The 23,093-nt window shown below is 40.4% G+C and overlaps 2 protein-coding genes across 8 annotated transcripts in view; one reads left to right on the top strand and one right to left on the bottom strand.

Annotated features, from left to right (window-relative positions):
- The window catches only part of lrba (LPS-responsive vesicle trafficking, beach and anchor containing), a 183,128-nt gene that overhangs the window by 94,460 nt on the left and 65,575 nt on the right, over positions 1–23,093 (top strand). For all 7 annotated transcript variants that reach the window (XM_071503550.1, XM_071503548.1, XM_071503552.1 and 4 more), the window contains exons 37-39: positions 8,915–9,039; positions 13,880–14,023; positions 15,937–16,073. In XM_071503550.1, coding sequence (XP_071359651.1) covers positions 8,915–9,039; positions 13,880–14,023; positions 15,937–16,073 — 406 coding nt within the window. The remainder of the gene's footprint in view (positions 1–8,914; positions 9,040–13,879; positions 14,024–15,936; positions 16,074–23,093) is intronic.
- mab21l2 (mab-21-like 2) lies at positions 17,306–19,752 on the bottom strand. The gene has a single exon (XM_071503560.1). The coding sequence runs from the start codon at positions 18,775–18,777 to the stop codon at positions 17,698–17,700; it is 1,080 nt and encodes a 359-aa protein (XP_071359661.1). The 5' UTR covers positions 18,778–19,752; the 3' UTR covers positions 17,306–17,697.

Raw genomic sequence — 23,093 nt, 5'->3', positions numbered from 1 at the left:
AGTGGTGAAGTGAAAACTGTGATCATGGAAATTATTATTATTATTTTTTTAACGCATGCAGTGGTTACCAACTTTTTGTTTCACCAGAGCTTATCAGATGAGCTTAGCGATGTCTGTCCTGTCCAAATAAATAAATTTAATTAGTTATCATAATTAATTATATAAAATTTGATCTTGTTAAAATACAAGATATTTGTCTTGGAACTTATGAATTTTAGGCTTCTTTTTTCCAGTAGATGTGGTCAAGTTGTATTCGCTCTTCTGCTACTTGGAGTTTCAGAAGGTGGATGTTTCAACTAGCCATCTAATGTTCAGCTATCTCTTTGACTTTCAGGTGTGTTCTATGCAGTGAGTCTGTAGTAACTGGTTTATTGGTTATTGTGACAATAAATATACAAAAGATCAGACTCGCACCTTTTACAATCCTAGTTGTAAAAGGTGCGAGCATGTAGATACATTTTTTTTTAACCAAATCACAATTCTCATTTTTTTCCAATAAGCAGAGCTACTTCGCAAACTTTCCACATGGCAACTGCAGAAATTCCCTTTGAGGCACAAAGGGTATTTTGTTCCTGGGAATCACTGAGTTAAAGTACTGATTATATAATCTATATATGTTGCTATAGTGTGTCAGCTAAACCAGAGGTGAGAATGGACAAGAGGTTTTCAGTTTAACCCATTTACGTCTTTCGGATCCCCTTCTTCGTTTTTACACCGTCAGAATTGTCCGTCCTCTTCCCAGCAGCTCAGAAATGTAATGGAATCCTTGTTATGAAGTATGAATGAAAGCGGCCATCCCAGAAAGACCAATTACACCATCCTGCCTCGCTGCTCACAGCTCGGTGTGACTCTGTAGCAACTCTCAGATTTATGAGTTTCATATACCCTTAAGAAAGTATATGGCCTTGGTGGAGCAAGGTCATGATAAAAGGGTGCTGATCAATATCTGAATGAAAAGCCATTTGGGAAGTTTTTAGGGCTTTTTTTCCTCCTTTCTCCCTGGATGCAATATCTGCAGAGTATCGATTGTCCGGGGCCAGTAGTTAGTCAAAGGCTATCTCCTTTGACTAACCCCTTTGCAGCATGTCAGCCCCCCCTCTTCCTCGTGATAGATTGGTATGCTTCTAGCCACTGTAATTACACCATAGGACCAGCAGGCCATTTATTTTGCTACTTTCACCATTTGCCAAAAAATCGCCTTCATCTTTAGAATCCAGCACTTTCTTGTGCAACTATAGCAGGAAAAAGGACACATAAAACACCGAGGTTCCCCCGTATAGAGAGTGAAAGACTGAGGATCATCCTTTACTCATAGATCTTCAGCTTTTATTCTTGCTGTAGATTTACTTTACACCCCCAGTTTAGCACCACCCTTGTTGAAGGGTGGTGCTAAATGCTTGGATGTTGAAGCTCTGTGATTTTAAGAATTGCTATTGAAATTAGAAATGGGGAAATTTCATTACAGCAGTTAGTTGCAGATAAGCTTAGTTGGTGCAAGAAATAGACTTTACATCTTCATACACAAACCAATACAACAGCTCTGCCATAAATTCTTCACATTAAGGAAATTTATCATTTTTGTTGTCATTGTTGGAAATGTGTCATTTCAAGAGAGGTGCTCCTAATTCTCTGTCCTCCATTTTTACAGATGTGAGGCAGGCAAAATATTTGAAACCCCTCTAAATATAATGAACCAGTACAACACCATCACTGACCTGAGTGCTAAAACACATAAATGAATTAATACATCTGTGGCAGTGCAAAAACAAAAAAAAAAGATTATAGGCATCATAAAAGTAGATTTGTTGGCTGTACATTTGCATTGGATTTCATTAGACCTTACAGGAGTATCTAATAAAGTGGCTGCTGAGTGTATGTGGGTTATTTCTTTCTAATTTTACTACAAGCATTATGAAATTGTATTAACAAGCTAAGAATTTGACTCTGTGGCCCAGTGTAATATCAGATGTTTATAAGGTATGAAAGTGTAAATTTGTAAATTATAGAAAATATATAACATTCAAGAAGGAGGCCTTTATCTGCATGGATGCCACTGTTATTGCTTTTTTTTGGTTTGTTTTTATTTCATAGTCTGAAATGAAGCTATAACTGCATGGCCATTATAGTTAGTCAGATTTCTGTTTACATGATCATCTCAATCACCTTGCAGTGGAATTGCTGCACTTGACACAGACACACATGCACTGAGCTATAAGTGCTGTATAATGGGCACAGTGGTACGATGAAGAGAGGGGAGGAGGTGCTCTTGAATAGCAGACAGCTTTGCTAGATGAGATTGCTGAGCCTTGCAGTCCTGTATCAGACTGAGGCAGGACACACGAGTGTACAGACATGACTGATTTGTTTAATAAAGTAGTTGGGCGCTAACAAGCAAGGTCTGTTTCATTTTTTTTTTATTTTGCATAGTTTCATAAATTTATGGTGGTTGGCTTTTTTATTTTGAAATGTTTTTTTTTCTTTTTGTTTTTTTTGTTTTTTTTTTACTAAAGCCTTTTACAGTGAGACTCCTTAGCTGGTTTTGGCATTTAAGGTATAAGGTTAAACATGATCCTATATCTGTGTATGTGGACTTTTGGGCTGAAAGAAAAAAAAAAACCTTCCTAAGCCTGACCTTGAGCTTCTGCACTGTTTTTCTTTTGGGGTGTGTAGGATATGTGGGTATGAGTTCAGATTTGTCATAGCTTTCAAGATCAGCTCTGAAAGCTAGAGGTCAGAAGATTATTACAATGGGCCTGTAATGGCAGAATTATGCAACTCCGGTCCAGTGGATGCCCTCATTACCTCACAGTAGTGGTGATAAATGGCCTTAAATGCATGTTGTCAAAATCACAGGAAAAATGTGGCTCTTCATCAAAAATACAGATGGTACCACTTCAGTGCTGTAGCTGTGGAAGTCTGTATATACTATTTATTATGTCTTTGATGCTTAGATAATATTCATGAGGCAAACACTGAAGCTATTTTAGCATTAAAGAATGAAAACATTTTTCATTGGAATGGAAATAGCTTTTCACAGCGTGTTAAACATTCCCGTCCTTTGGTCAATATTTACCACCTTACCAAGCAACACTTTTACCTCCCATGAAATCTGATATAATCAGTGTGTAATGTTCAGCCTTTTTGTTGGTGAATTTACACTGAGTGTAATTGCTGCTAATTGGAAGCTGCACACTAAGCTGGTGGTAATTAGGGCCCGATTTGCATTATTTCATTTGGCTGCACTGCATTGTGGGGAGTCTGAAGCCTTTTGCCTCCCACCCATGGGAGCACTTTGATCCTCACAAGCCGGTGATGTTGCAGAGCTGAAATATCACTCCCTCTTTTTTTTCCAGATCGCTTTTTGAAAGCTCTTGGATAAATTGGAGTTAATTGGGAGGAGTGGTAGGTGCTTATGTTGTCTTGGTAATGAGAGTGTGAGCACTCCTGTGTGTTAGCAGCAAATTCAGTAAAAAGGGAGTTAACAAGAGCACGATGAAACAAAAAGATGTAGATGTATATGGACTTTGTTTCAGAGTGAGTGAATTTCTTAGCTCATGTGTAAGCCAAGATTTCACTCTTTTAGTTTATGCATATAATCTTTCATTAAATATGTTTTTATACATTTTTCATCACAGACTGATCTCTCATTGCACAATATTTAAATTCATATAAAAATAGACAAATTAAAAGACTCGATCCTATGATGAATAATAAGGATGGGCAAAATTACATATGGACTGTCATTTCAGAGGATAAGATGGAAATGTTGGCGAGTCTGTGACCCTAACATTACCTCAGGTAAATCTTGCAAACAACATTAGCTGAGGTGAATTAACATACACACATGTAGATGGTCTTGTGTACACCTCATTGGAGAGGGAAGGATAAGCATTAATACACATATAGAAAATCACTTCGGCAAGACTTAATCATGCCAAACGATTTCAGTGGGAAGGTATTTGGTCCTGTTTCATTTTAATTTGAGTCTGGAGATGCCATCGGAGCGATCCCTGCCACCGTTTGACAAAGAGCCAGCGCTCCAGCAACCAGTCCTCCACATGACAAATCCTCAATCTATTCCCGCTCTCCCGTTTCTTCTAAACACATGGTTTATGCAAATCAAAGCAAAATGATCCTGGGGATAGCAGCAATGTTTGAGCAATTTGAGGACTGCCAATAGGAACTGGCATTAATATAAAATAAGCAAGGGGAGAAATCTGTTCTGCATATGCAGGTCTCATTGACTGTACCCAAATTAATTTAGCAGAAAGGTTATGAATGACTGTTTGTGCCAAAGTGCAGTCGCTTGTAGTGATATATGAAAGCATATTCACTCTGCATGTCCTGCTTGCTATGATAAAGGTCATGTTGTCATTTACATAATACTAAATGCTTTGAAGATAAACCCATGCAAACCAGTAGCATTTCTTTACCTCTCCATATTCACCAAAAGCCATGCCTAGCTTTCCCAAAACGCTGAATTCAAATGAAATAAAGTAAAATAATCAGAAAGGAAATTTGACGTTTTTTCTAGTTCAAATATAATATGTGCTGGTTTAAAATCAAAAAGAAACTTTTTAAAGACTGAAAACAGCAAGGAAACTATGATGCATTTGTCTCTGGACAATCCTTTCAGATTGGATGTTGATGGATGACAATCATTTATCCTTGTCAGCAAATGAACAATCATTACCATCCAAACAGAAGCGCTATCAAACTTTCAGGACCCGCACAGACAATCCATTAACATGTTTAAAGCGGCCGGTTGATCATGATAAGCAGCAATGCTGCCATCAGACACAACTACAACTAATCTGAATAATATGTGATGATTAATAGATGTGACTTGGATTGCGATTGTTGATTTTTGGATTTCTTAATGCATGATTAGTGTTATATTTAGAATAAGATTAAACCTTAACACCCCCCAAGGGAAACAGGGTTAGTGCAGCAGGAAACTGTAATAATCTGCAACAAAGGAAAAAAAAAACAAAACACCTATAATTGATTCATGTATAAAAAGAAAATAAAAGTTCTTAAATTTCTTTCAAAATTAAAAATGTAATAGCATTTTAGCTGTAGTATGACTGACCTTATGTTGGCTAATGTTTTAAAAAGCAAGTTCAAATGATGGGCTGTCATGTCATGATATAGATGTTGAATGGATGTGCTTCTTGCTCGTTATTTGGGTAAACAGCACCAATGCGTCAGGGAATAGTTTATTGTAGCGGACATGGTTAATGTAGCTCACTTGGTCCTTCACTTTTCCAAATGCTGTTCTTTCCAAGTAAGCATTTCATTAATCCTGGACCAGCTCTCATACTGAACACTCCATACAATTTGTTTTGTATGTCACCAAGCAATGCCAGATCTACTTGGACGCCTGATCTGTTTTGATGTAAATGGACAATTTAGTAGCTCAATTGAAATCTTCAAGAACCGACCAGTAAAATATCTCCTCGCAGCGTGTTGATGGTTTGTGTTGAGTTTATTAGATGAAGGCATAACTGTTTTGTTAACTGATTAGGGAGTAAGAGCATCAGGGCCGCATAAAAGGAGAAACCTGAGCTCCCCCATTCGTCCTCTGTGTTGGTAAACTTCCTCAAATTTACAACTCTAGAGTTCTGAAGAGCATCCAAAAGATGTTTAAAGAAAAGAAAGGAGGGAAAAAAAGGTAATTACTCTTTACTACCTCACATAAAACTCTTCCGGGCCGTGTCTCATCAGTAGCCAATGTGGTCTACATTAGAAAGGCTTGGTATGGCTCAACATTTTCTTCTCAACATACACAAACTCGGAGCCTCATGTAAGGCTCGCAAACAGTGACTCATGCATTGCTCATGTTTTTAAGGAACACACACACACACACACACACACACACATACTTGTACTTCTCTTTGTGAGGACACTCATTGACATAATGCATTCCCTAGCCCCTTGCCCTAACCTTAACCATCACAACTGAGTGCCTAACCCTAACCTTAACCTAAACCTTATTCTAACCATAACTCTAAAACCAAGTCTTAACCCTCAAAATGTGATTTTAAGGTGTCTCAAAAAGTGAGGACCGGCCAAAATGTCCTCACTTTCCCAAAATGTCCTCACTCTGTTAGTAAAATACTTTTTTTGGTCCTTACTATGTAGCAAGTACAAGTACACACACACACACACACACACACTCACTCCCTCTGTCAGTTTCTCTGTGTGTGTGTGTGTCTCTCCCCCACTTTCATCATCAGACAACAGTCACTTCAGGCTTAACGAGCGGCCTTCCAGACACCTTTTATGACCAAACTAATTACTAATTACACAAGTGGTTGGCGTGAGCCACAGCACATCGCTGGCCCTTTGTTATTTTAATTGTTGTTATTTTGAAGAATGGCGCTTCAGTAAATTCTGCCAAGGATGCCCTAGGAGGATGGATGAGCTCTGAATAATTTATCATCTTTGTGGAAACACACTCAGAGTACGGTATGGGGGTTGCATAGCGCTGTACATCTCCATTCTTGTTACGGCGGCGCTCTCATCAGGGATTGATGACGAGGTATCTTTCATCGTCCATCCACCTCTTCTAGCACCCCATCATTAGGTCTGTCGCCTGTTCATGGTGCGCTGGATGAATATGACTGGCAGAGGTGCTCCCCCCCATGCTGTGACTAATTACTCCAGGCAATGGTTCCCCTCCTGATGGATTAATGTGTATTGTGTGAATGGGACAGACACCCCCCTTCCATGAGATGAGAGACGAGTGCGTCCTGATTTAGAGCTTTGCGCCGTGCACAACCTTGATAATTATTTTCATAGATGAATACCATTGCAGGCAGGATGATGAAGTGGCCATTTGCGTTCAGAGGCTATCACATGCAAACATGGAGCAGGGTCTTTGTCACTGGTGCGAAATCTGGTCCTGCACAGACCTGCGTCCCCTGTGTCTTTCCAGCTTGCATTCTACTCACACACACACACACACACACACACACACACACACACACACACACACACACACACACACACACACACACTCTCACTCACTCTGTCTCTCTCTCTCTCTCTCTCTCTATTTCTTGTTCTGAATATGCAAAATCTATATTCATCTTTCCTATTGTTTTCATTTCACTGAGTTTTATATTTTGAAACATTACTATAGTATAGCATTTGTATTCAGTGGCTGTCCTCTATGGACCAAAGTAAATGCATTCAGCAAACTGCTTTACATCCAGACTTGAGATATGAGCAGCAGCAGCAGCCGCTCTCCACTCGTCATCCAGCCTCTTGAGACCTATTTTTTTTTTTTTTTTTTTATCCAAATACATCATATAATCAATGGTTTTCATTAGCCAAGACATACAAGGTTTTAAAGGACCCGCTTGGAAATTGTATTTGTTTGCTTGTGTAAAGCTCCTTTCCCTTTTAGAGGCCCCTGTGTGATCATTGGTGTTGGACTAAAGATTTGTGAGGAGCCCCCAGCCAGAGCAGCGCTCAAGAGTAGAACCCATAAAGTATGCTGGGGTTCGCCCGTCATAGCTTATGCCACTGAAACCATAAACTGTGTCTTCCTACACCTTCACAGGATACACTTCAGCCACTTATGAACCACCTGGACATCATTTTAAAATTTTGCTTTAGAAATTTTTTTTTTTTTTTTTTCTCGACAAAAATCTGGTTTCAGCTTTGCTTTGTTTGCTTTCAAAGCTCTACACTCAAATGTTAGTCGTGGGTGACTTGATGTTTTTAGATTTTTCATTTATGGGTAGTAAATTTATTCTTAATGAAGGCATGTAGACTGCTGAACAACTTATTTCCATATTTGTCACAGCACAGTGGAATTGAAGGCATTTACAGTATTTCACCACGCACTGTAAACTGTTGGACCATGTCTAAACCCAACCACAGTGCAACCTCAGGACAAGCAGAGACTGGGATTTTTCCTCATGAGAGCATTAAGTTCAAGTAAAACAACCATTTGACTCGAGTCCAACTGTCAGGATTTAGTCTCACTGAGGATCCAAGTGCATGTTGTTTCTCCCTCCCCACCTGAGTTGTTAATCATTAACACATGAGCTGTTTTTACATTCTGACAAATGAACAGCTTTGTTGTACGGTAAGAGTTTAAATTAAAAAGAAACCAAAAAAAACCTTTTTAAATTAGGGATGAAAAAATTGCTAATGTAATGCAAAAGGGATTTTCTTATGCTTCGCTGTGCCTCTGAGCCATGGGTAATGAATATTTTAGATTATATTGTAATTAAATCACTTTCAAAAATGGAAGTGATATTTCATTATAGACAGGTACACAGTACACAGGCACAATGCTATATGGCAGTGACTCCTCATTAAAACTTAACACTTTCTCTTTCTTTAGAGCAGAATGATTTACCGACCAGGCCTGGTAAAGGGAGATGTAAATTGGTAAGAAAAATCTAGGGTATAGACATTGATTAATATTGGTAATGCTATCCAACACCCTCCTCTGTGTTTGTAATGGCCTTCTCCTTATCCTGCCAGCCATGGGTCTTGACAAGAGGTATCCTGCTGGGCTTGAAATGAGCCTAGAATGGAAGCACGTGCCACAGAAGTGTGTGGAAAATGATCAGGCTGTCAGTTGCTCATTCCTCTGTGATGGTACTCAGTGCTCAGTTCACCTTCCCAAAAAGAGAGGGGAAGGAAAAAGAGGGAATATCTCAGCCTCTGAGAAGGAGATACTGTCAGTAACAAGGACAGGGATACAGTGATTTTGGGTCTCAGCTTGTGTAGAAGTGAATGTTTTTAAAGAGTGATTTTGAGGGTTAAGAAAAAACACCCAAACACAATGCCGGCTTTATGTATGCTTGCTCGGACCGAGTGCTAATGCTGGGCTTCTATACCATGCTGGCTGGTAATTGCTAACACATGTGCTACTTCTGTCTCGTTGCAGCCGGCCGAGGGAGTTCTGGCGCCTGGACTACTGGGAGGACGATTCAAGGCGGCGACGTCGCTTCATCAGGAACCCCTTTGGATCCACTCACTCAGAGGCTACGCTCAAAGCCGCGGCTGAACACGGTCAGTCCCATCCACCATGTCCCCCTCATCCCTGCCTGTTGTTTGTGCTCCATGTTTTACTTGCCTGGTGGTAGCACCAGGTACAAGCCAATAAAAATTAGTCCTCCCATTGCAATAAAAGATTTATTGTACCACAAGACACAGTAAAATAGCACCCTCATTTGAATTTCACACAGGTAATTTCATACCCTGCCTCCCATTATGCAAAGCTGGACTAATAACCAGAGTGTTAGCATGCTTTACTAAGAAGTTCAGATTTGTGAGTGAAGTGAGTGGCTGTGAATAACATGACATGAACGTTTTTCATTCCTCTTTCTTCACTGCATCACAGTGGCTGATATCAGTGGTAAGTAACATTCACACTCTCCCTCCTCTGTTTGTTCTCAGTCAGATTTTTACGTTCCAGTGAGGGGTCATTTTAGGATTTATGCCTTTGATGCATTCCTTGGAGCATAATTGGCTTCATTGGGTGTAAACAATCAAATATATCTAAATATACATACGTTTCATCTTTGTAGTCAAAATGAAATATACTTCAAGTGGCATAATTATGCTTAATTTATTGATTTAATGTCTAATATTGTCAGACAGTAAGAGTTGTGTTGGACCTACTAAATATTGTGCTCGTGAAATGCAAATTGTAGTCTACTAAATGTTTCTGTTGAGGAAAGCGCCCACATTGTTCTTGGAACCTCTTAACGATTAAATGTGGTTTGGAAAAACTTCATCAATGCTCTGCTATTACACTGAGTGAAGAGCTGTCGTTAAAAGTAATAGCATTGATTACTTTTTCCTTTGGAAATGGAATAGATCCAATCAGTTCCTCCCTTTCTCCATTGTTTCTGTGAATGTCTCCATAAAGGCAGGTGCAGATTTTCAATAAACCTTGTCTGAGAGCAACTTGAAATTCCCAGCAGTCACTTATAGCCACAATATCTTACTGACACATGTCCCTGCATTAACACCAGGAGTCACATTTCTCTTCTAGAGTGCATGTAATCCACCATTTCTGCTAAAAATCCAGCACACACCAGGGTTTGCCATCACTGTTATGCCTGGCCCACATTTACCAGTTCAACCAATTACTCTGTCCAGTAAATGGCCATTTCTGCACCAAAAATGCCCTCAATGTGTCACCTGCAAAAGTCCCGTTAAATGTGACATCATTTCACAAATGGCAAGACAAATGGCAGGTGTGACAGGAGTCAATAAGAGTGTGATCTAAAAGCAATAAGTGTTGAGGATCTCAGGATCCTGAGAGACTTCTGGTCCTGCGGTAATGGCTGCAGAGTGCCGGCAGCTGGAGACTGAGGCCACAGTCCAGCTGGTCGCTGTTCTTCTGCAGCAAACCTCTGAGTTTCACTTTGTCTCTTAATTCCTCCTTGTTTTCCCTTCAGCTACATTATGACAGAGAACAGACATAGGACATATTTCTCTGTCTTTTAGCAAATGTGTTGAAGGCGTTCTGTGAGTTGGTCATTCAGGTATTTGGTCTGGTGTTCAGTTTTATTCAAAACTGTTTCAGCTTACATGCAGCATATATTCATCACTGGGGGGGGGGGGCAAATTCCTGCAAACAACATTTGGTTTCAAAGTCAAGTCTGTGTAAAAATAGCCAGCAGCCAGTTGTGGCAAGGGTATGCTACCTCCAGAGAGTAGACTGCCTGGCTGAAATATGGGAATATATCATTAAAATAACTCTTTGACACTGAAGCCTGACGGCATCCATTTTCTGATGTAACCTTTCGTCTTGTTTTAGTCGACCCGACATTTGTTAAGGAAGTGCAGCTCAAGATGAGAATGCAGGGCTGAGTTTTCAAACAGAGCACAAAGGTCATATCTGGCTGTAATTATATTCATCAGATGCAGAGGGGAAAATGCAGTCTCACTCCCTAAGAAAATATTTAGCAAAAGATCAAGCTTGAATTTACCCTAATTTTCTAGCTACTTGTGGCAGCACTTTTCAAATCTCAAGCATGATCATAAAATTAGACGCAATGGAAAATATTTAGCATTTTTCACTCTGTGATCTGTAATAACAAGGTTTTATTTTTACTTTTTAAGAAGAGGGAAATATACGTCTTTTCCTCGATACATGGAGAAAAATGTACATTTCTGGATTAAGGATATGGACAACTGTTATCATTCATACTGTGCCAAGATGATTTCCACAGGAGTGTGTGGCTGCCAGTAGGCTTGAGAAGGCTGTTATGTATTTATGGCTGGAAAGAACCATCTTTTCTGGGGATTGATTCGGTCTGGTCCGGGGCGCGTGTACCAGAGGTGGCAGAGTAAATACCTGAAGACTAATGTCTCTGTTCTGGTAATCAATACTCGCCTCATGACCACACTCCTGGCTACGCTCCCGTTAAAAACAAATTTGTTAATTTTGACAATTTAATTGCTGCAACCATGCATGCCTTGAGTTGTATAAGCAGGTAGTTGAACCTCTCAGTCGGGAAATGGGGTCTTGGAAAAAGTGTAACCTGTTGGGATTTATGCACATTTCTGCTCCCTGTGTGATGAGTGATGAGGTTGAAGTGCCCTGGTAGATTTTTTTGTTAATGTGGCATGACTGCGCTTTGCATTGATTGGTCAACATTGGAATGTTTTTAAATTGATTTTAATGACACCATGAATTTTAAAAAGAAAATGATAGTTGTTGTGTATTTAAATTTTAAATTTTATTTTTTACAATTTTAATATATTCTGGGGTAATTTCTTTTAGTATTATTTATAGTAGTTTTATATAATATTGGTCAATTCCCTATTTGACAGTCACAGCTCAATTAAATAGTTTATGTCAGTGTACTCCAAGTTGAACAACAATTTCATGACTTTGCATATTTTACAAGATTCCTCAGCCACACACACACACACACACACACACACACACACACACACGCACACATGCAGGCACACACATACAACACCACCAAAACCTCAGGGCTGTCAAATTAAAAGACGGGAAAAAATAAACAGTATCTACATTTGGAACAGGAGGAGCTGGAAGTTAGCGTGTAGCCTGTCACTTATGAGCATGTTTCTTTTATATACGCCTGGTGATGAGTGATAAAGCTCTGGTCAAAATAGCTTCTCTTGCTGTTCTAATAGACTCAGCAAAACAATATGCTGACTGTCATTATTTTGGTTGCAGTTATTTCAGTGTGTATTATACTGAGGAGCTATTAATAACTTGCGTTTGAGGGTAATCAGCCCGGTCACGAGGTTTGGTTGCATCACACAGTGTATTGGCGAGGCTCGATACTGTATCTTAGTACAATCTGCACACTGAGCTGAGAATTTCTGAGCATGTTTGCAGTTAAATGCAAAGAAGCTGAGCTACATCTCTGTTTTCTAAGCTCATCTGACAAGTCCCCTGTCCACTTGCTTGGTGTGAATGCAATGGCATGTGGTACGTATTAGGGGAGCTGGTAGTAATTTCAGTGCTGCTAACTAAAGAATCCTCCAGGGAGGCTTAATTACAGGAAGACCATTCTAAATATCAGTGAGCTGCATATTTTCCATGACAAGAGATTTTTTAGCTCAGCTCTCCTAGCAGTTTCAAAGTATATACCCATATGACGCGACTATGCATTTTGAGGAAGTGCAATTGATCTCCCCTGAGGTGATAAAACCGGAAAAAAATCCATGAGTTATGTGTTCAGCGACTCACTGGATTAAAATAGTTGTTTTTAGCTGGACGCTGGATTAGACAGCATGTATGCACAGAGTGAGTGAAAGCTCTCACTATAATGCCACCTCTGTTTACAGAGAGGCAAGACGTCAGTCTTTGTATTGTGGACTTGTTTCTGTGGATCCATACCATGCACCACTGGGGAATGCAGAGCTCTGTAAATGTTTGCAGATTACCATTTTTCTTAAATAATCCATTTGGAACCTCAAGTCATGTTCAGTTGAAATCAAAATGGGCAGTGTGCGACTCCCATTTTGTTTAAATGTGTTTGGATAATCAGTGTGTGAAAGTGTGTTTGTTTTGATGTATGTTAAAGGGCAAAATGACTTTAGAGTGAGGATTATCTCAGTCTTTTGTCTGTCTTGTTTTGTGTGCCGTGTCCAGTTTGCATGAAAGTCTGCAAGGATGAAAATGCACTGCAAGTCAGTCATTGCTGTTAACTGGTGAAGCAAGTATAACCAGCACAGATATCAAGATCAACTTTGCATATACATGTAATTCAGGGTAAACCTACTATATTTTCTTTTTTAAAACCTACCTATCTTTAGTCTTTAGTTTATACCTGCTTTTAGAAAATGATGAAAAATAATGTTTTAAAAATGTATTTTAAGGAAGTTTACTAAATTCTCTAAAATGTTTGTATGAATTTTTTTTTTTTAATTTAGATTCTGGGTCTATGTAGGTTGTTTCGGTGATCATCGGTTGGAGAAGACAGATTTTAAATTTTTTATATTTCTCACTCAAGCACTAATAGCTGTATCTAAAACCAAGGCAGACCAAACCAAAAAAAAAAGCTAATAATTCACATTTCTGCTTTTTTTAGTCAAGTCTGGAATGTAGAGTGATCCAACATTTCATTTGCCGTGTTTTCTTGTTTGCAATGATTTCTCATAATTGCTGTTTTTTTTTAAGAGAAAAAATGTCTGAGTTGGCTGAATGGTTTCAGTTAAAAATAAAATCTGCTCAAACACATGATCATTAAAACTTTGAATGTCATCAAACTGCACTGAAATAAAGAAAGGAAAACAAGTTTTCATACTTTTTTAAAATAAGTCTGAAACTAATTCAACTCCATGTATACAATCTTATGGTTGAAATCTCATAAAGGTATCGCCTAATAAAAAAGCCCCTTTTTCCCTTTAGCGTCCGAGGAGGATATTCTCAAAGGCAAGCAGTCCATCAGGAGTCAGGCTCTGGGAAATCAAAACTCGGAGAGTGAGACAGTACTGGATGGAGACGATGACACTCTGTCCAGCTTGGATGAGAAGGACCTGGAGAACTTAACAGGTAAAGCAGCAGATCATCCTCTGCTCCTCTCAGTCATTGTCACCCCTCCACTTCTGCACTATGTTGTTTTTGTCCTGCAGCTCAGACTAAATAGAGAAATAAGGTTCTTGTAATTTTCATATAGCTTCATTTTCCACATATGCAATTGTATAGTTTTGCTGTACGAACACACTCTTGTGTGCACTCGGTTCCCTATCTTCCCCATTTTCCCAAGTTGTTGTTTGGCTGTGAAATCATGGTGTTTTTTTTGTTTTGTTTTTCTTCGTATAAATTGTTGAACTCCCTACGAAGAAGGAAACCAGGCCTTTAATGAATGTTTTTCACTCTCTTAGTACACAGCATTATATGTCTGGACAACGCTTTCAGTATGGCAGCACTATCCTTGGAGAGTGCTAGTGAAAACACAGTGTCTTCAGTTTTCTGTCTCAGCCACTGGAGGTCTGCTTCACAAACATAGGCGCAGGCCTGAGTAGCAACTCTGTAAACATTTTTTTATCCAGCAGTAGCAGAGTTTATCCCAGGATACTGCTCACCCTGAAACGGGACAGTATCTGATTCAAGAAAAGCAGCCTTGCCTGAATACAACCTTCAACCTCCTCCTCCCCGTGTATGAGCCTGTATTATCCCGATCAAACGACCACAACTCAGCCTTAAATTCAATTTGATCCAACTCACGATGTTGTGAACCCTATTGATATGTCTATTATTTAAATAATCTTCATTAAATATCATATAGCCCGCTAATCGGATTGCAGTGTAATCCGCATCTTTATGTGCAGTGACAGCGCTCAGCAGACTGAACTGCATTAATGAGGCTCAGACTGCTGCCAGAATAACGCGGCCGGGCGACAATAGGATTAAAGGTTGAATCGTGTCTAATAAAGTGACGTGCATACCGCGAGAACTGAGTGGGGGGTGTCGGGAGAGGCTCAGTTTCTCCTCTTTAAGCAGCTGTCTGCTTCAGGTGTAATTGAATGTCTGTGAGTGAATGGAACCAAAAAAAAAAAAAAAAAATGTTATTTCACCCCACGGATAACATGTCAGTGGGCTGCTCACGGGGTTCACGGGAGGCGGAGGAATGAACGTATATGTATCTGTTTATTCCATCCGTCCGCGGCGCTGTGAGGGTGCTCAGGGAAATCAAGCCGGGCTCCGAGCCTCCTTTCTCCTCAGCGCACATCTGCAAATACAATGGCTCATATGTGCAGAGCCGGGCAGAGCTTCCACCCACAGCTCCCCTGAGCCGGGCTCTCATTGTCATACTGGCATAAATTAAGATTGATGAAAGATTAAACAGAGCTTCACCCTGCAGCCCGCAATCAATTGATTCTGACGCACTGTCGATTTTTGACAAGGGTGTCTTCAGGTTTTACTGTGTTTATTTTAGTGCGAGTATTAAGCTGTTTTTATTTTATTTTAGGGGCTATACGGATATGTCACACAATGGGCACTCCATAGAGTTGCATGTTTGTTAGTTTATCTTGAGCACATCGATTAATTGCGGATTAATAATTAAAACTACAGACTGTGCAGTGTCTGAAGTAGCCGAAACCTTTCGCCTTTAATAACACTGCAAACTAATGTAAAATAACTGCATATACATATAATTATAAGGAGAAACGGTCTCAACTTTAAAAATAGACACAAACTGTCGTTGACTTTCGTGTGTTTCTTCACCGCCGGTCAGCTCCCCTCTTTAATTAACCGCGTCCACAAGTGAAGGCCCACTGTGTGTTTTTTAAAAGTTATCTTTGCAAGCTACCAGCCATCCGCTCCGTGAAATCCCCTGTTGAGTTTTATAAGTTTACCTTAACCTCTGATGATGTTGTTTTCTCAAAAGTCAGCATATGTTCCCACCTGGAGAAGAGGGCACCCTGCTTGTTTTCTCACCGGCTCCTGTGTGTGTCCTCCAGGCCCAGTAAACTTGAGCACCAGTGCTCAGCTGGTGGCTCCGGCCGTGGTGGTGAAAGGGACCCTGTCCATCACCGCCTCCGAGCTTTACTTCGAGGTGGATGAGGACGAGCCGAGCTTCAAGGCCATCGATCCAAAGGTAAGAGACTGGAACTCCATTGATCAGGTCTCAGAACTGTCACTTACAGAAGCCATGCTCCAGTTCCCCACAGTGCTGGGAAGTGCAACATGTCGGCCGCTTTACTTTTCAATGGGACACTAACAAACACGGTTAGTATCTCGGGAGGCCTATCTGTACAAGCATTATTTTAAATGAGGATAAATGGCATTGTTAGTGTGTTTCCAAGTTTGTCTTAAGGTCTTAGTCATGTTGTAGCCGAGAAGAGCTGCAGTGTCTTGTCAGTCTGTTGACGTTAGCTACAGTATGACTGTATTTGAATTCAGAGGGAGGAAATGTCATTTAGGCATGATGGGAAAAGACAGGCTACATTTATTCCTAACAATATTTTTTTTGATTAAATGTAAATCTGTTCTTTTTTACTAAATTAATATTTATTTGTAAAGTAAATTTAAGACCACGAAAAAGCGGTGAGTAATAAGAAATTACAAGTTTTTCTAAATTATTAAACTATCTTTATGAATAAAATCATAGCAGGAAGTGGATCAGGCCTTCCCACTGGCAGTGATCAACATTTTAGGTCTGCAGCATTTTTTTTTTTTTTTTTTTTACTGTAAGCAGATCTCAAAAAATAAAATTACAGGAATGTATGGTGCTCTGTTTACAACATAATAAACACAGATCCTACTTCATGACTGCTGACAACAGTTGGTTGTGTTTGTTCAATATTATCGTATGTGGAGTCTGTATTTAAATGGATATATTTCAGTAATATCAGAACTGATTTGAATGTGATTTGATCTCAGAATTCATTAAATTAAACTTGAATATAGAGGTGTCATATAAGCTTCAGTGCATTATCTGAATGTAACCGCATTAATCAGATGGAGGCTTCAGGTTAGCTGCAGGCCCTGCGCTGCTGTTAAACACAGAGCAGAGATGCTCCCAGGCCTATATATTAACATGAGTCCGTTGATTTACATTCATGCGAAAATCCTTTTGAGCCTGTGACGCGCTGTAAAAATAACATATGGCCTGAAGTCGGCTTTGCACATTCCTTCTTAAAATTTGGGAAAAGCCTTTTTTTTTTTTTTTCTCTTTCCTTTTGTTTTTCCAGTGTTGGCCACAGGTTCCAGTTTGTCTTGTGAAAATGACTAATTTAATGATTCTCTTCATCAGACAATGACAAAATAAAATCCAACAGGTTTGCCTGTCATCTCAGCTGTCAAAACACGTCAAGACAGGAGGCCAAGTTGTAATTTAATTTGCAACATTTTATTAACATTTCTTTTTGAGTCACATAATGAAAAAATTGAACTTGGCACGCTACATTTTATTCTTTCACTTAACGATTTTGTGCATATATTTAAATAAAAGTTTCTTCACTTTGTGAAAACATTTAAAGAAGACAACTAAAAGTTATTACATTTATCTGAAAATGTACCTTCACTTTCTCTCTGGCAGTGGCCCAATTGCTCCATTTAAAAAAAAGAAAAAGAAAAAAAAGCGGTTTTGTGGTTTGCTTGCTGCATTATTTTGTTACTGATTTATTTCACATTGCTTGGAGAATCAGTTGGAGAATCATCTTCGTGCTTCTCTGAAGTTTTATCCCAAAATGTCTCTCGGTTCTGTCTCGACAGTCACTTTATAATTTGTCCAAACTTTTAGCATTAGTGAGGATTTCCCTCGCTAGTCTCCATGTCTGCTTAGCAGCAGCCTCCAGGGCTGAGTGAGGCTTTCCCTGAAACAAGTCCAAGTTTGGCAAGAAGTAGTGGGGGCATCTGCGGCACTGCAGACAGGATATGAGCTGCAGCAGGATGCCATTCAGTCGGTCTCCGAGGCAAGACTCGTCCCAGTCGGTCTCTCTCGGGTGTTTCTCACACTCGTACAGCAACAGGGTCTTCATGTGGTAGTTGTTGAGCGGCTGTCCCGGTAGCTCCAGGTGACGGTCCCTCAGAGTCTTCAGGATGGACAGACACTTCTTCCTGCAGCCGGCCATTAGCAGCCTGTTCTCGGCCTCGCTGAACTGCAGGACCCACGCGTCGCTCTCCGCAGAGCTCTGCTTCCCCGTTAACGAGTAGCACTCTTTGGAGAGGAGGTTAAAACCCTCAGCTTTGACTTCTGCCACCCGGTTAGGACCGGGCCAGGGGATGTGGGGCATGGGCCACTGAGCTGCACTTCTAGGCCAAATCCCAGTGCACTTGAACGCGGGGGTGATCTGTACCACATACCTCTCCCTGATCCGTAGTTTGACCTCGCTGGTGTCCGCTACCATCTTTACCACGTCGCGGTAGCTGCATTTGTCCACGGCCTGTGCCACCAGAGTCTGAAACCTGGAGCGGATCTTCCTGGCTGACAGGTACCCCGAGGCGGTGATGAACTCGACCCACAGCGACATGCTCCTTTTACGGCCATCACTCAGCTTCAGCACCGCGCAGCCGGGCAGGGAGCCGTCGTCCACAAAGTTGAACACCCCCATCTGGTTGAGGTACAGCACCACCTCGAACTCATTGGGGGAGATGACCTCCATGCCCTCATATCGTGCGTCTATCTCACTGAGGGAGCTGATAAACCGGGGCTCCTGCACTTCCACCTCTTTCAGGACATCCGACACCACTTTACAAACCTCCCTTATAGTCTTCGCAATGGCCGCTTTGCGAGCTTGGCATCTCTCGTTGTAATATTTGTTAAGCTGGTAAACCAGCTTTGCCTGCGTCGCAATCATGTTTGGGCAGAGGTCCGGGCTGTACACCGGAGAGTCGCAGTAAGTTGACGGATCCAATGCTTACCGGTAAAGCCAGAGGCAAATGCTTCCCCGTGCAGGAAAAATGTGTAATCAAAGTTTTTTTTTTTTTTTTTTTTTTTTTCTTCTGCTTTTGCAGCGGATGGACGTCAGTGTGAGGAGGAGGAAACGGATAGGGATGCAACGCAATAGCCTGCTAAATATCAGTCCAACTGAGCACTTCCAGCACGGCTAGGTAGATTCATATTCAGGTTCTGCGTTACCATCCGTGTCCCGGGCTGCAGACGCTAAGGGCTAAAACACCGTGTGTGACCACTCATCTCTTCTTGCTGTTATGCTCTGCTCTGTGGCCCCGCTCACTTTCGTCCACACTCAGCTGTGAGCTGGACTTGTGTAGTTTATGAATGGTTCCTCTAGGAAGAGTGAAGGGGGTCGGGCTTCTCTTCCTGCAATCATGTGCAGAGCTGTCAGTGCAGGCAGCCAATCAGAGCAGCCAGCGGCAGACGCTTCTGCAGGAGATCTCCAGTCCGCCTCGGCAGCATCTGGACGCACGGAGCTGTCCGCTGCTCCCGGGTCGACACAGGAAAACACAGACCTTTAGGTTTATACGGGCAAATGCCAGCGTACACTCTCCAAGGCAGCAGTAAAACACCTCTTTTCAGGACAAGTGCTGCTCTTTGCGCGCAGTTCCGCCCGGTGCAGTGAGGATTAGGATTGTAGACACAGTGTGAGTCACAGTCTTTAACTTTAGACCTACTTGTTCTGCAAATAAGTCTCTTCCCTTCTGTTTCTCTCCGTTTTAAATGAATGTTTATCTTAGTGTTTTACTCCTCTTTGAAAGGCTAAGTAATTATAGTGTTTTTTCATTTCACGGCACGTTTTATTTAATCTAATCAGCATGTCCTGCTTTTCATATAAAAGTCCAGTGCGCTGTGCTGGCTTTGCTCCTCAAAACTTATGTCTGTTTTACGAATTGAAGTGTGATTTTTTTTTTTTTTCCTTTTTTTCCTTCTAACTCTAGATATGACCGGTTGGTCACATTTATTTTGAAATTAAATAAAAAGTGAGGAAAATAAAGCAATAACCAATTCTCTTACCCTCTTCCTTTAAGATCAATTCAAATTCCTCTTTGTTCGCTTTCGTTAGCGAGTGCGTTTTATCACATTCATATGAAATTGTTTTTTTTTGTTATTTTTATTTAAAATAAAGCATAAATATTTTCTGCCGTTAAGCATTGTTACATAGGCTGCATTTAAAACAGTTAATACCTTCAGTGCACCTGCAGCGGAGGCTCACGACAGCTTCACTTACATTGGCCTGAACTACAATTTGACTTTTTATCCACCTGATACGCTTTTAAACTAATTAGGCTAATTGACTGAAGTCCCATTGACCATTTCCAGTGTTATTCTCACAGCCGATATTTTGTATTGAATCAAACAACCGACAGAAGACGTTTGTCCCCGGCTCGCCTCACACACACGCGTTAATTCGCCGGTGGCTTCACGGCCGTGAACCCTGTGCATACTGAATCATTTCAGCAGAGGTCTCAGTGAGGTTGTAATCGAAGCCCCCTCATCACCCGGACTTGTTGTTGGGGGACCAGAGAAGCCGTCACTGTTTCCCGCAGACAGGGTGCTGGGGTGTGAGACATGTTTAGACATGTAAGCATGGTGGAAAAACAAAAATGCTGCACTGAGATGCAGATGAATTATTTCGTCTGTGTGTCGTTGCAGCCCGCTCCCTTCGCAGTCCTGTCACAGCGCGTCCGCTGCTCCAGGTGACGAGGTCACGGTCATTAGGCTGTAAATTGACTTAATTACACGTTGTTATTTTTTGTTGTTTTTGTTGTTGTTGTTGTTTTTTTGCGACTTCCATATCCCACTTTCATAAAGGCTTTTGTAATGCAGCTCAAAACAGCTCTTGTCACTGCCCCGCTATTACAGCGATTCAATCATGGAGCCGGCTGTTAGATAAAGTCCAATCATTCGCGTAATTCCAGAAAAGAAATTACAGTAATAATCAGACATCATGATCCGTCTGTGCTGTTGTTGTCTTAATGTAAATGTTGATCAGAGACAATGAGGCCTGCTGTAGTTGCCTGCATAGATGCATAGTGGAAAATGTCGGTATGATATTTTCTGCAGTCTGCCATAAGTTGCATGTCCCCGACTTGCTGAACATTGGTCCAGTGAGTAGAAAATAGAACAAGTGGGCTATTCTTAAGTTTTGCGCAAATGCAATATAAAAACAAAACATGACCACATATTAAACTTAATGTCATTAGTCAGAGAAATGATTTTTAATATGACAGAATATTGACTCGGTAATGATTTCCAGAATCTCCTTTACTGATATGAAATAGCCAACTATGCAGTGGATTCTGACATCAGCTACAAACATATCAGAAAAGGCAACGATTAATGAGCTCCCCTTCATAGTTACCTCATCCTGAACTTCATCATGTAGCTTTTTCCGCAAGTGGTGATGAGGCTTTAGGGAGTGTAAAGTAATGTTAGATGTGAAAAAGACTGTGGTCCTGCTCTATATTTGGGCTCATGTCAATGCAACACACATGTTGTATTCAAAAACCAAAATGCAAAAGTTAACACAACTGATTTGGCTTTACTTGGTATTACAAACAACATGTTTGTTTTATGTAGGACAAAGTCTGTGAGTTGTCCACAAACTACATATTATTTGATTAAATTAAATTAAATTATATGATTCATGGTCGAATGTTGTGCAGTTTCCATTAATTATAGCTTAGCAGGACTTGTCCTCCCACCTAGAATGGTTAAATTAACTTTGGCCACAGTGGAAAGGTTTAGTGTCAAATTAACTTGTCCCAACTAAGAGAAAACATTCAAGGGGAAGCCCTACTGAGCTGCACTGACTGGTGTGTCATGACATTTGATTTTAATGCACACATTGCTAAATGAACACACTATATTCTTCCTAGAACTACCAGAGGACTTGCAGAAACTATGGCAGGAGAAGCAACAGTTGACCTTGATTTATTGTGAAATTTAAAAGAAATGTTAAACTGAGATTTGGCATTCCTTCTCTTCGCATCATATTCATGTAAAGTGATAGTTATCCTAATGTGGCTTTGGAATTTGGAGAAAGATAGAAACAGAGAGAAGTAAATGAGAAAAAATGTCTGGCTGATGATTTCAGGATGACTGTTTATTATCAAGCTCACAGCTCCAGAGAGATTAATCGACACTACTTGGAGAGCAAGTGTCCAAATATTATGAAGGACATTCTAACTGTAGCAGTCAGGCTTTTATAAGACATTATGAATCCATTCTGGCCCACTTATCAAACCACTTGTTTCTGAGCAACTGTGTTCATTTTTTTTACCACCGTGAAAAATGGAAAACAGTGGATTGAATTTTATTAAATCGTTTTATTTTGGCAGTTGATATGGAAAGGTCAGCCATATCTCAGAATATGAGCATTTACGTTGTGTGCATGTGCATTTCTGTATACATATATGGCTAACTGCCCATCACTGTCTTATGGCAGAAAACCAAACACACACTGCTGGAACAACTAGAAACGACTTTGGGAGCCTAGCTTTTAGTATTTTTAGCTTTGTCCCACAAACTTTTATTTCCATTTTTGTTTTTTTTTCCAGGGTTGTAAGTATAATGTATAAAATATAGACACAGTGGGGTCCAAAAGTCAGAGAACACTTTCCCATTAAGTGTTCTCAGACTTTTGGACCCCACTGTACATGTAGTATAAATCTAATGATGTCCAACTGATTGTTACTCACTCATTCAACAGTTTTTGCTACTTCTGTGTGCCCTTTATGTCCTGAGAACATCCAGAATTATCTGTGGTTCCTAAAGAGTTTCCCCCTGGTTTATATTGGCTGGAGAAAAGATCAGGAGCCTGTCAGAGAGCTCTTTGATCTGAGCCTGTGTGACGACTTCACAGTGATCCCCTCACGAGAACAAAACAGTGTCCATGCCTGTGCAAATCTCTGCCAGCTGATGAGTAATCTCACTGCTTCTCATCTTTTTCTCTTCTTCTCTCCTTGCTCTGTCTTTCTTTCCTACTCTCTCAGCTTTATCCTCCGTCTTACTTTCTGTTCCTATCAGATTACACTGGTTATATTTTTATAACATAGTTTACAATTAGCAGAACAACCTCTAAGACATAATTTGTCTTTTAAACATATTCGGCCCTTATATAAGGACCTTTTTTCTTCAATGTTTGTACTGAAATTGAATTTCAGTTATCATTTATCACTTTTTTGGCTGTGTGGCTCATCTACTTGTTGAATG

Source organism: Trachinotus anak, unplaced genomic scaffold (genome assembly GCF_046630095.1).
Source record: "Trachinotus anak isolate AG129_WGS33_773 ecotype Australia unplaced genomic scaffold, CSIRO_AGI_Tana_v1 ptg000019l, whole genome shotgun sequence".
Lineage (NCBI taxonomy): Eukaryota > Metazoa > Chordata > Actinopteri > Carangiformes > Carangidae > Trachinotus > Trachinotus anak.
Note: the sequence above shows the minus strand (reverse complement) of the source record. Positions and strands in the feature narration are given on the sequence as shown.